Source organism: Hyperolius riggenbachi, chromosome 1, assembly GCF_040937935.1.
Source record: "Hyperolius riggenbachi isolate aHypRig1 chromosome 1, aHypRig1.pri, whole genome shotgun sequence".
Classification (NCBI taxonomy): Eukaryota; Metazoa; Chordata; class Amphibia; order Anura; family Hyperoliidae; genus Hyperolius; species Hyperolius riggenbachi.
The window spans coordinates 649,933,006-649,946,365 of NC_090646.1; the positions used below are offsets into that span (position 1 = coordinate 649,933,006).

General features: G+C 44.1%; 1 protein-coding gene across 2 annotated transcripts in view; it reads left to right on the forward strand.

The window, feature by feature from the left end:
* Positions 1 to 13,360, forward strand: part of LOXHD1 (lipoxygenase homology PLAT domains 1) — a 275,680-nt gene that overhangs the window by 134,237 nt on the left and 128,083 nt on the right. For both annotated transcript variants that reach the window (XM_068251570.1, XM_068251579.1), the window contains exons 13-18: positions 2,168 to 2,291; positions 3,950 to 4,200; positions 7,020 to 7,155; positions 8,320 to 8,480; positions 8,645 to 8,731; positions 9,165 to 9,300. In XM_068251570.1, the coding sequence (XP_068107671.1) occupies positions 2,168 to 2,291; positions 3,950 to 4,200; positions 7,020 to 7,155; positions 8,320 to 8,480; positions 8,645 to 8,731; positions 9,165 to 9,300 (895 nt within the window). The remainder of the gene's footprint in view (positions 1 to 2,167; positions 2,292 to 3,949; positions 4,201 to 7,019; positions 7,156 to 8,319; positions 8,481 to 8,644; positions 8,732 to 9,164; positions 9,301 to 13,360) is intronic.

Genomic DNA, 13,360 nt, shown 5'->3' on the forward strand with positions numbered 1-13,360 from the left:
AAAGCAGTAGGATTTGCGATACTATGTCAGGGAAAAAAACCCATATATAAGTAGATAAATACTTGATCTGCTTACATAACACATGTATTGTACTGTCCACGTTTTGATTTCAGTGAATGTTATATAGCAAATGAAGAGAATACTGTTCTTGGTGGGAACCATGTCTTTTGCCCACAGTTTAGGCTAAAACCTGATGTCATTTCTGCCCTTTACTTTTTTTCTTTTCTCCTCCAATCGCTGAGTCACCTCAGCCTTGCTTGTAAACACAAGTGAGCAGGGGATCGTGTTTCAGATAAGCAGCTGGCAGGGAAATAAAGGGAAGAGGAGGAATACAATATAGATAAAAAGAACCCCCAACATGCAACTGTTTTGCACTGACTACTAAAGGGCCAGTGCTTCTTAAGTATGTGATAACTCCAAACCATAACAGCAGAAAAAGTTCTGTAAGTTTTGAATGCAGGATTAGCATCCTTATAACTTAATACACTCAGACCAGTTGCTGTTGAAATTTGATTTTTATGGTGACAATCTCGCTTCAATACAAATCTTAAATTGTCAAAAAGTTTGTTCTAACAATGTTCAGTGCCCGTTTCCATTAGCCGCTGTGCGTCCTGCGAGACACGCGGCACCACTTCCTGTTTAAGCGAGTTCGCAGACGAATCCTGGAAGCCGTGCCACTCACAGAGAAAAATGCTGCAATGTCAGGCGAATTGATAAGGCAAGCGATTCGGCCGGTGGCAGCATTATCCCCTATGGCAGAGTTTCCCTGTGCGATTTGCCTGCGGGGAAACTCTGCGGATTCTGCCCGATTTCCGCTGTAGTGGAAACAGGCCCTTAGTGTTGTGGCTGATCTATTGGAGCAGAGGGTCATTTGGACTGTACTTCTGCTTGAAGGTGAAGAATCATCATTTAGAGATGACCGCAGTATCGTTTTCCAAGCCAGTTCTGTCCCTGCACTACCCACACACCAAACAACAGGGCCGTTTTTAGGCACCGGCAAACCAGGCAGCTGCCTGGGGTGACAACTGCTTAAGAGGGCTCTTAGCAGATTGTGCTTTATGCAAGTCTTAAGCACAACTGCTTGTTCCCTTAAAACATGGATGAATGATGGGCAATACTGATTAACATAAAGGTTGTCTGAATAGCATAACAATGAATGGCAGGTACTTTTCGTGAACTAGTTAATCTGTAATTGTTTTAATTTGGTCTGTATCAATTGTTGCAGCTGTGCTGGATTTCCAGGAGAATATTGTAAACCGTAACGAAACAGGCTTCACACAAACACTATGATCTATTTTCATAATAGTGTTTTTACGTCTGTCTTAGTTTTGGTGAGGTTTGAGTGAGTTTGAGCCAGTGAGTTGTATCAGCCATACAGAGCCCCCTGATGATCCGTTTGTGAAAAAGAAAAGATTTCTCATGTAAAAGGGGGTATCAGCTATTGATTGGGATGAAGTTCAATTATTGGTCACGGTTTCTCATTAAGCGCCAAAATGGCCAAAAATTGCCCTGCCAAACAACACAGCCAGCAGAAATTTCAATCATCAATTGTGATCGGGCGCATACTGAGGCTCTAAATCTCTCACATTATATACAAAGCCACTCTTCAGGGAGCAATGAACTTTCAGACTCACACTCAGAGATGCATCTACAAATCTCAGTATCCCCAGAAAAACCCTTATTAACCCCCCCACCCATCATTCACACTCCCCTTGCAGTGACCCCAAAGAAAGCCATGCCCTTCTGTCAGGAGTTATGTAATATAACAAGCATAATCTGAACATTTGTGTAGCGCTTTTCTCCTGTCGGACTCAAAGCGCTCAAGAGCTGCAGCCACTGGGACACGCTCAAGAGGCCACCCTGCAGTGTTAGGGAGTCTTGCCTTGAACTCCTTACTCAATAGGTACAGACCCAAGGCAGGATTCGAACCCTGGTCTCCCATGTCAAAGGCAGTGCCCTTACCCAATACACTATGCAGCCACTGCTGTGACCACCAATAGTGGCCATAACAATTAACACCTAATCTGGGGCAGGGACTGTTTTGGTGCAAAGGAGAGTTTTGGTGCAAAGGAGAGTTTTGGTGCAAAGAAGAGTAAAGAAGGCCTTTAGAGTTTGTTCGTTCCATGGGAGGCAACATGTTTCTATTAATGTATGTTTGGCCTTTTAGATTATTATTGAGGATATTGGAAACAAAGCCATCTATGAATTTCCCTGCTCTCGGTGGTTAGCCATTGATGAAGATGATGGAAAAATTCAGAGGGATCTACTGGTTGGAGGAAGTGAAGCAACAGGTATGCCCTAGTCATGATAGCCACTGCAAAGCTATGAGACTATTGTGGGCTAACGGCTCATTTATTTCTGTTGGATCAGATTCATTATCTGTCATATACAGGTGCTAGTGTGCTTGAGGGAACCAGGTACGATCTCCAGCCATGTTGAGCTCCGCCCACAGGTAAAATCTCAGCCCACCTCTGCTTTCTGGAGTGCCTAACACTAACCTTCCCCTCTCTTCTGTCTAACGCTAACCTAACACTAACCTCTCCTCTGCCTAACTCTAATGTCCCTCCTCCACTTGTAACACTAACGACCCACTCTCCTCTGCCTAACACTAGCCTCTCCTCTGCCTAACTCTAACCTCCCACTCTCCTCTGCGTAACCCTAACCTTCCTCCTCCACTCATAACACTATCCCCTCCCCAATGACTAACACTAACTTCCCCTCTCCTCTACCTAACCTCTCACTCTCCTCTGCCTTACCCTATCCTCCATCCTCCACTCATAACACTAACCTCCCATCTATGATGCCTAACACTAACCTTCCCCATTCCTCTGGCTAACACTAACCTTCCTCCCCCACTCATAACACTATCCCCTCCCAAATGTCTAACACTAACCTCCCCTCTCCTCTGCCGAATCCTAACCTCTCACTCTCCTCTGCCTAACCCTAACCCCTGTCCTCCACTCATAACACTAACCTCCCATCTATGATGCCTAACAATAACCTCCCCCATTCCACTGCCTAACATTAACCTTCCTCCCCCACTCTTAACATCAACCTCTCCCTCTCCAATACCATGCACTAACCTCCTCCTCTCCGATTCCTAACACTAATCTCCTTCCTCCACTTGTAACACTAACCTCCCACCCTCCTCTGCCTAACACTATCCTCCCCTTCCGCAATACCTAACACTAACCTCCCATCTATGATGCCTAACAATAACCTCCCCCTCTCCTCTGCCTAACACTAACCTTCCTCCTCCACTCTTAACAGTAACCTTCCAATCTCCTCTGCCTAACACTATCCTTCCCTTCTCCAATACCTATCACTAACCTCCCATCTATGATACCTAACAATAACCTCCCCCTCTCCTCTGCCTAACACTAATCTTCCCTCTGCCTAAAACTTACCCTTTCCTAACACCTCCAATTACCTCCTTTCTCCTCTGCCTAGCACTATTCCCCCTCTTCCTTATAATGCCTAACACTAACCTCCCCTCTCCTCTGCCTAACACTAATTACCCTCTAGAATGCCTAACATTAACCTCCTCTCTCAGATAACCAACACTAAACTCCCTCTCTTGAATGCCTAACACTAACCTCCTACTAGGAGTGGTATCTTGTTGGGTCAGCTTAAGCAGGCTCATAGTGTTGGGCATGGGTGGAGATTTTACCGTGTGGTGCCGTCCTAGGTGGGCAGAGATTTTACTGGATCACTAGCACCCTCATACAAAATTGTGACCAAATTAAAAATGAATTTCTAGCCACAAGCCCTTTGTGTTCCTTTACCAAGGAAATTGAAGTGTGCCTTTGGCCATATGAAGCTGTTTCCGTCCTATCTCCATCCAATGATGGCCAATCTTACTGGGCAAGTCAGAAAATGCTCATGTTTCTGAGGAAAGACCCAAGAGGCTAGTGTAGTGTGATTTACCTCAATGTTTTGTACTCATCAGGCATCGTCTACAACGTCTCCGTGATGACCGGAGATATACGTGGTGCCGGGACGGACTCCAAAGTCCACATCATTCTCCACGGTTCGAAGGGGGTGAAGAACAGTGGGAAGATCTTTCTGGAAGGTGGAGAATTCGAACGAAGAAAGATTGACATCTTCAAAATAGAGCTTGCTGCCTTGCTCAGCCCCCTGAGCCGGGTGACCATCGGGCATGACGGGCTAGGCGTTGGCTCAGGGTGGTACTGTGAGAAGGTCAGACACGATCATAATAGCATATTGCTCTACAAAATACACCACTCTCTATCACACTTTTCTGTTTCAAGTTATTAGTGCTGTTGTTTCATAAAAGGACCATCTGAATCAATAGGCCCAGTATTTTTTGACCAAGTGGGGTCCCAAAAATATCTCTTAATAAAATTGAATAATTCCTCATCCCATACAAGATGCTAATCTTATCTTGGGCTCATCAGGACTTTACAGGGGAGACAAACTAATATATTCAGAAATAGAAATAAGGTGATTATCGAGTCAGATCATCTAACAAAAAAAAAAATATTTTTATTTACAAACTACAATTCATTTTAAAAAACATTTTTGCACATACAAGAGACGATTGCTTGCATAGTCTTCACAGTATCATACATTTTGCAGTATACATAGCATACCTCCCAACTTTTTGAGATGAGAAAGGGGGGCACTTTAAGATACGCCCATTTCACACCTCTATCTACGCCCCCCACACCTCTAGCCACGCCCCCACCACACCGTTCGCCATACATAGAACAAAGAATTCAGAGCCAAAAGATGTAGTTTTATCATTCAAACCACACTGGGCCTTTCTATTATCATTAGTTTTTCTTTATTTTAGCATTTAAACAAGAATAAGAAATATAGCAGTTTTATTGATGGGAATATAGTTTAGAGTCAGTTAAACACATTTTGCAGTAGAAAAATACATATATTAACCATATACCTGAGGTTGCCAGCTGGCTAGGGTTTTCTTCTCTTTTTTAATAACTTGAAAAAACATCCAACCCAACCACCTCCCCAAGAATTCCAAAATCAGTTTAGATGGGTGTATAGGTAAGCATGTGTCCAGTTGGAGGGCTGAAGACCTGCATGTCCCCACAGAGACTGGCTTCTACACCAAGCTGCCTGTTACAGGTAGAGGTAATTACAAGGACCTTCCCCCTCCCTTAGTGTGCCCTTCTTAATTTTACTACCCCAGCAATTACACCCTTCTCATGGACTAACTCGGACTTGTTTTGCCGGGTCTCTGTAAACCGCATTTTATACCCTGATTGTATGTATAACCTTGTGCTATGTTGTACAACCGTTTGCTACCTCTCTGTCTGTCACCCCTTGTTGCAATGTATGTATCCCTATTTATTGCCCAGCGCTGCGTAATATGTTGGCGCTTTATAAGTACAATAAATAATAATAATAATAATGAGCAAATAGCTTAAAGAGGAACTGCAGTGAAAATAACGTAATGAAAATAACGTAATGAACGCAATTGCTTATTTTTATTTATTTTTTTACAATATTAATTTATGAATTATTTAGTCAGTGTTTGCCCATTATAAAATCTTTCCATGATTTACATTCTGAAATGTATTACATGGTGGCAAAATCTTAAGTCCTGCCAGGTGATCTCTGCAGAATGTTTGGTTACTGAAAGTTCCTAAGCCAGTGCAAAATATGCCTAGAGCATTCTGGGAGATCGGGTATATTTTGCAATGGCTTAGGCTGAGAATTATGCATAGCTAATCAGACTATGCTAAACATCACTGAGAAGGCGGGGCTACATTTAATATACAGCAATATATAGATATAGGGTGTGTTTCTGATGCTGAAACCAGATAAAAATACCATTAAAATCCTGAATAATTTACTTAATTCTACTACAGTACCTCATTAAGTGCAGCCTACCTGTAATATTCTCCTTGTGTCTATTTATTTCCTGGCTATTATCAAATTCAAAACAAGCTTTATTGACAGGACCAATTTACATATTGGCATTGCCAAAGCCTGTCCCTCTATCTTTTTCCTGCCCCCAGAGCAGGATCCTCCACAAGGCAACCTAGGCAAGCGCCTGGGGCCTAGTGGGTGACAGGGGCTCAACTGTTACTTTTTCTACCCCGTCTCCCAGCTCGGATTGCCAAAAAGACCACCAGGATGAGCCAAAACTACTACCTTGCCTAGGGCCCTATTTCATCTTAATCCATTACCGCCTGCCCTCTCTCTTTCCCTCTCTTCTGGTCTCTTTCTATTTCCTGCTTTGTCTTCCATCCTGTGTCCTGTTCAACCCCCCCCCCCCCTCCCACCCCCTTCCTTTTTTAATAGACTAAAGTGAAAGCCTAAAAACATCCTTTATACACCTCATATGCGGCTCCTTCTGTTTTCTCTTTGGGATGTGGTGCTCAGGGGCGTAACAATAGACCCTGCAAGGGATGCAGCCGCAGGGGGGGGGGCAGAAGCCACAGGGAGCCCCATCCTGAGAGACTGACAACTAAGGGCAAGGAGAGAAATAACTTTCTGCTCTCTGCACAATTGTTCTAATGACTGCGTCTGCTCAGCCACTGATAAGGAATCATACACAGTTTTGTAGACAGTCCCTATTCAGTGTGCAGCAGGCTGTTCTGTACAGCGCCCAGCCCCCAACCTCTCTACCCCTCCCAAGTGCTCTGTAATGTAGTGATACTGGAGAAGGCAGCAGAGCCAGTTCAGCTCCATCATAGATGGACAGAGTGAGTGTAATAAGCTGAGGCAGGGAGCACACTCAGCTGTCGGTTTTCTGTATGCGTTTTCTGCACACCGTGTGTCCATATGTGTGAACATCACAGAAGCTAATGTAATTGATAGAGAAAATGTGTGCAGTTCTTCACTGCTGCTTGCTTTTATCTGCAAGGGGTAAACATATTCAAGTGTGCACTAGCCAATTGAATAATATTGGTTCTCACGGGCCCCACCATCCAAATTTTCGCAGGGGGTTCCAGTGATTTCTAGTTACGCCCCTGTTGGTGCTACAGATCATTGGTTCATCTCATCTTGCGTGCCTCTTCCCACAGGTGGTGGTGTACTGCCCATTCACCGGCATTGAACAGACTTTCCCGTGTGCCCGATGGCTGGATATAGACGAAGGAGATGGTCTGATAGAACGGGAACTCTATGAAATGGTTTCCCTGCGCCAAAAAAGACAAAAAAGTAAGAACAGTATGATATTCCAAGCTTAAACAATACTGTAGGGGGGTTGGGGGAAAATGAGTTGAACTTACCCGGGGCTTCTAATGGTCCCCCGCAGACATCCTGTGCCTGCGCAGCCACTCACTGATGCTCCGGCCCCGCCTCCAGTTCACTTCTGGAATTTCAGACTTTAAAGTCTGAAAACCACTGCGCCTGCGTTGCCGTGTCCTCGCTCTCGCTGATGTCACCAGCAGTGTATTGCACAGGCCCAGTATGGTCTGTGCCTGTGCTATACACTCCTGGTGACGTCAGCAGGATCGAGGGTGCTGCTCCGCAGGTACAGAGGTTTTCAGACTTTAAAGTCTGAAATTCCAGAAGTGAACCAGAGGCGGGGCCGGAGCATCGGTGAGTGGCTGCGCAGGCACAGGATGTCTGCGGGGGACCATTAGAAGCCCCGGGTAAGTTCAACTAATTTTCCCCCGACCCCCTACAGAATTCCTTTAAAGGGGACCTGAACTGAGAGGCATATGGTGGCTGCCATATTTATTTCCTTTTAAACAATGCCAGTTGCCTGGCAGTCCTGCTGATCTCTTTGGCTGTGGTAGTGTCTGAATCACACCAGAAACAAGCATGTGACTAATACAGTCAGACTTCGGTCAGAGCACCTGATCTGCATGCTTGTTCAGGGTTTATGGCTAAAAGTATTAAGGTGTTCAAACCCAGGTTTCTTCATTCCAAAAGCCAGATTATGCCATACAATGCAGTTCAGCACCAAATGTAAAAGATGAATTATGCCATACAACGCATCTCAGCACCAAAGGTAAAAGCCTGATTATGCCATACAACGCAGTTCAGCACCAAAGGTAAAAGCCGGATTAGGCTGCACAACGTTATTCAACATCAAACGTAGTGGAGAGGGTCATGGGATTGCTTTCCACGTTGCACATCACTTGACTCTCTCCACTACCTTTGGTGCCGAACTGCGTTGTCTGGCCTAATCCGGGTTACCAACAATACAAAGAATCGAGTTTAAGTGATTTTTCCCGCCCTTTAGCCTGGAAAATGCAGACTTATTTTATAGTTAAGTTAGAAACAGATAAAGACAGGAAATTCAGGAGATGAGTTTTTTTCATTATTCTCGATTATTATTGCATTGTAGGACTTATGAATGTCTCTCACTTGCAGAACACCCTTGGTCACTTTGGATATGGACAAGTGACGTTAAGAACGCCGGGACAGATGCCAACATTCTCTTCCAAGTCTACGGCTACAAAGGGAAGTCCGATGAGATGAGGCTGGACAACAACTCGGACAACTTTGAAACTGGACAGCTAGACAAGTTTATGGTAAGAAGGGTCATGCTGTCCGCCTCTCTGCTACTGAGTATGAACCTGGAACTAATACAACGTGTTCCTGAGGCTGCTGCTCACTGATAAATCCAGGCCTTCACTCTCTTCTGTGTTGCTGTCTGTTGTTGGTTTAACCTCACCAAGCGTTTGATGGTTTGCAGGTCGAGCTTCCAGACCTTGGGGTCCTGTACAAGATTCGGATCTGGCACGAGAAGAGGAATGCGTTTAGTGGCTGGCACCTAAACAAGGTTCGTAGGATTTATAGACGTCATGGATTAGACGACTCACATGCCTACAGCTTGGAAACCTCTCCCATATTTTACCGATTTCCTGATGTTATGCTGCAAAGCATGATGGGAGCTCAGTATCTGGAGAGTAGTGGTTGATTTCTTGTGAGCCAAAGGCCTACAACGCCTTGCAGATACCAATGTTGTAACTGACAGTGTGTTGCAACCTAAAATACTGCCCAATTCCCGGCCTGAAGCAGATGCCATGGCTGCTTGTTGGCTGCACATACAATCTCTCCTCCTAAAGTCATCATATGAATTAATAACAAAACTATAATACTGCAAGTGGCACTAATCCGGCAATGTGTGGTACTCCGCTGGCTTTCGCACCAGTAATGTTTACCAGTGGTTTGACTGTTGCTTATCCATGCCTGACCTCTCCTCTTAAACACAGGTGACTTTGCTGAAAACGCTGACGAAGGAGAAATATACCTTTAAATGTGGCCGTTGGCTGGATCTGAATGAAGACGATGGAGAGATTGTGCGAGAGCTCTCGGCAGAAGGAGAATTGGTGTCGGAAGTTCTGTCAGGTGAGTCTGCATTACAGAGCGCAATATCTAAATTGACCTGTAGAGGGCAATGCAAGCTCAATAAAAAAAATATGGAATCACCATTCAGCCAACAAGACAGAGCATACAAGAACCTTATGCAGGAAATTTTGAATCAGGATATTCTTATGCCAATCAGGAATCGCCTTAGTTTAGGCCTGGGTCTCATGGGGAGCAGCAAACGCGACATTTTCACCTGCCAACTAAAGCGTTGTTTAAAAGGAATCTTCTGCCGTTCCCTTCAAATGAATGGTTGTGGTTTTTAAACAATGGTGAAAGGCAGTTGTCGCCGTTCGTTAGATCCTGTGTCCTTGTTTTGGATGCTACATGTAGCATCCTGACAGACGCTCGTCTGAACCAGCCCTTAAACACTACCGCTTGCTACTCCAGTTCAGGTAGAGTTTTTAAATGGCAACAATATTTTATTTAGAAAGTAAGGTGTATTTTTTCCATTTTGTGTTTCTTTATACTATATCAATAATTGCAAGCTTTAATTTGCAAAAAAATAATAGCGACATACTCTTATGACATCCATATTAAAAAAGCTCCTAAGGTAATTATTTATGATTGTTTTTTAATGCTATAATTTTTTTAACAAGTGTTTTTATTTTGCTAACTGTAGTGGAGGGGAATAAGGGGTTAAAATTAATGCGGGAATTTTATTTTTATTTATTTGTTTTTAACTGGACCTGAACTCTTTCCCAGGACACAAGGAAAACATAACAGAAATGCAGCCTGCGCGTATTTAAAGAGTTTGGCCTGTGTAATCCCCCCTCATTTGTGTCTAATCACAAGTTGTAATTTGATCCCCCCCTGTGTCCCATGACTGCCTTTGGCAGAGATGGCAGATAAGCTCATTTGAAAGCACAGGCTGTAAACAATATGTCTGCTTCCATGAATCAGGAAGTAGAAACAATGCAGATTTATTTTAGGATTTAGATCAGCTGTAACAAAGAAATGTTTTTTTGTTTAAAGGTTATTATGCTGTTGTGTATCTTTTAGAGCAGAGAGGAGTTCTGAGTTCAGGTCCACTTTAAAGAAAACCTGTACTGAAAAAAAGTTCCCCTGGGGGGTACTCACCTCAGTAGGGGGAAGCCTCTGGACCCTATCGAGGCTTCCCCCGTCCTCCTGTGTCCCACTGCGGTCTCACTGCAGCCCCCTGGAACGCACAGGTGACAAATATTTACCTTTTCAGGCTCCAGCGGGGGCGCTGTTGTGGCTCTTCTGATGGAGATAGGCGAAAATAGCTGCTCTCCGTCGGGTCCGCTCTACTGCGCAGGCGCAGGAGACTTGTGCCTGCACAGTAGAGCGGACCGACAGCGATCGGCTATTTCCGCCTATCTCCGTGGGAAGAGCGGATACTGCGACTGCTCTGGAGCCGGGAAGGTAACTATTTATATCGCCGCCGCTCCGGGAGGATTTTCTCCGCCGCCGTGGGACTGAGGAGGATGGGGGAAGCGTCAATAGGATCCGGAGGCTTCCCCCACCCGAGGTGAGTACCCCCAGGGGAGGTTTTTTCATTACAGATTTAACAAATGTATGTGCAGGTGTAATTTTACTTTTTGGTCACTAGATGTCCCCACACTATTCTGTGTACTGAACAGTACACAGGAAGTAGTGTAAATGACCAGCAATGCCGGATGATCATTCACTGGGGGCACTCTGATCTGTGAATGGGAACACATATCCTGATTCCCCGATCAGTACTCTGCCGTGGGGGGGGGGGGGGGGGGATTGTAGGGGTGTTCATGTGCATGCCCGGCGCCGAGAACAGCGCGGTACGTGTATTTACACTCCTGGTTCTGAAGTGACGTGCACAGGGGCGTACATACTCGGTACAGCTGAGCTCTACCAGTGAAATTACAACAGCAACAACAGTAACATCTTGCATCTAAAAAGTAATATGTAATGTAAAAGGATATATTTCTATTGAAAGAAACTAGAAAAGAAAGAAAAAGCTATTGTCTGGGTAATAAGCTTCAGTAAAGGAAAGTAACCTGAGCCACCAATTACCCAGTACACAATTATAGCAAAGCAAATAACAAATAGAGGTAGAATAAGAAGAGTGAGAGAAGGAAAAAGAAGGCTCTTGTTGGAACATGGCAGCTGCAACAGAATGCCACCGGCGCCTGCTACTACCCAGCACAATCAAGCCATGAAAACTGTAAATAAACATTCAGGCAGAGATCAAATTGGTCTAAAGTCAAGCCAGGATGTAGCATCAGCTGGAGTTTCAAAGAAGTTTGTGCGATTGCCATCAAGAACGTGCAGACTGGCCGGGAACATCATCGAATATTTAATGTTGCAATGGCGCAGTCTTTTTTCTTGACCTCAATAAATTGAGCTCGAAGCTTCTGCATTTCCTCGCCAAAGTCAGGATACATAGATACACTGAGTGGCCAGAAAAGTAAAGACGCCCTCTAATGACGAGTTGGTCCACCTTTAGCTCTAATCACAGCTGATATTCTTCTTGGCATGGACTCAACAAGATGCTGATACTGTTGCTGAGGAATGTTTTCCCGTGCTGAGTTGAGTCAGATTGGATGGTGGCTTTTCCAAGTTTTGAAGTGATCTTTGGACTTTTTCCTACAAATGCTCAACAGGATTGAGGTCAGGGGACTGAGCTGGCCATGGAAGCAGGTTAAACTCTGATGTTCCTCAAAACAGTTTAAGACCGATCAAGCACGATGGAAAAGTCCCACAACAGGCGTATTTTCCTATTTTTTTGTCATACTAAAGACACTCTTGATGGTCTCCTGCTGCTAAAGTCCATCCTTTGCAAAGTCTGTCTTGTTGTGTGTTGCTTTGTCCGTCTTGTTGTGCGTTGGGATATGCTTTGTGATGCACCAGCATTTAATTCAGCTGTAATTTGTTGTCTTGTTGCCCTTCTGTTGCTTTGGGCTATGTGTGCTACTTGCCTTTCAACTCTCTCGTTCTCCAGCCTTTTTCGACTAGAATAGTCCTTATAGCTTGAAGGTTTTTTTCTGCCACTCTCTAAACACCCGAAGTACTGTTGGACGAGAAAATCCTCAGAGCTGTGTATGATAGCGTTGTAAATTTTGATATTTCCCTTTCCGCCGGTTTAGTCTTAGAATCATGTCCCTATGTCTGTAATTTAGTAGTGGGGCAATAAATGTACATGGAGGAGTATCCTGTGGATTGGATCGCTGTATATGGTGCACCCTCTCAACACAAAAGGCATCAGAAAACGCCTCCCATCCAAAATGAGTAATAAGTAGTCTTTCAAGAAATCCAACAGGATCATCTCCCTCAGTGCGCTCTGGCAAGCCAACTAACCTATTATTTTGCCTTAAAGTGGTCTGAAACTCTGACATAACATTCAATAAAAATGTGTTTTTCTACTTTTTATTACTCATACAGTTATCATATTTGCTTTTGTGCATAAGTAATATTGTCTGTCTACAAATTACAAGTTTCCAAAGTATAGTTTATCTTGCCCTGAAAGCTGCCATTGCATTTTATTCCAACTGCTTTTTATTATACATTAAAATCTTCTAATGAGTTGTTCTGAACTGTGTGTGCCTAAAGTAGAGACAGCTTCTCATTAAGGTGGCCATACACTTACAGATTTGCAGCAGATTCGACCATCAGATAGATTTCTGTCAGATGCCTGTCAAGTTGAATCTGACAGGAATCTATCTGATGTGTGCCACACACTAGGAACAGATTTCCAATAGATTTCAGAATTAAATCTATTGGAAAATGATCTAAATGCATTATTGGACCATTAGATCCAATGCAACTCTATGGGCCATCAATTTGCTGCCAGCAGCAGATCGACCTAGTTCTTCCATCCTGTCAGATAGATCAAATCGATTGAAATCGATCGAAATTGTCCGCAAAACAATTGATAGATTATGATAGAATCGATTTCTGATCGATAGATTCCATAGGATCGATCGATCGATGGCTGGAATCAACCAGTTTATGGGCCCCTTTACACACAAGGGGCTTGATTCACTAAACCGTGATAACGGATATCATGGTCGCGCTAGCATTTAGCGCGCGCTATAAGACACGT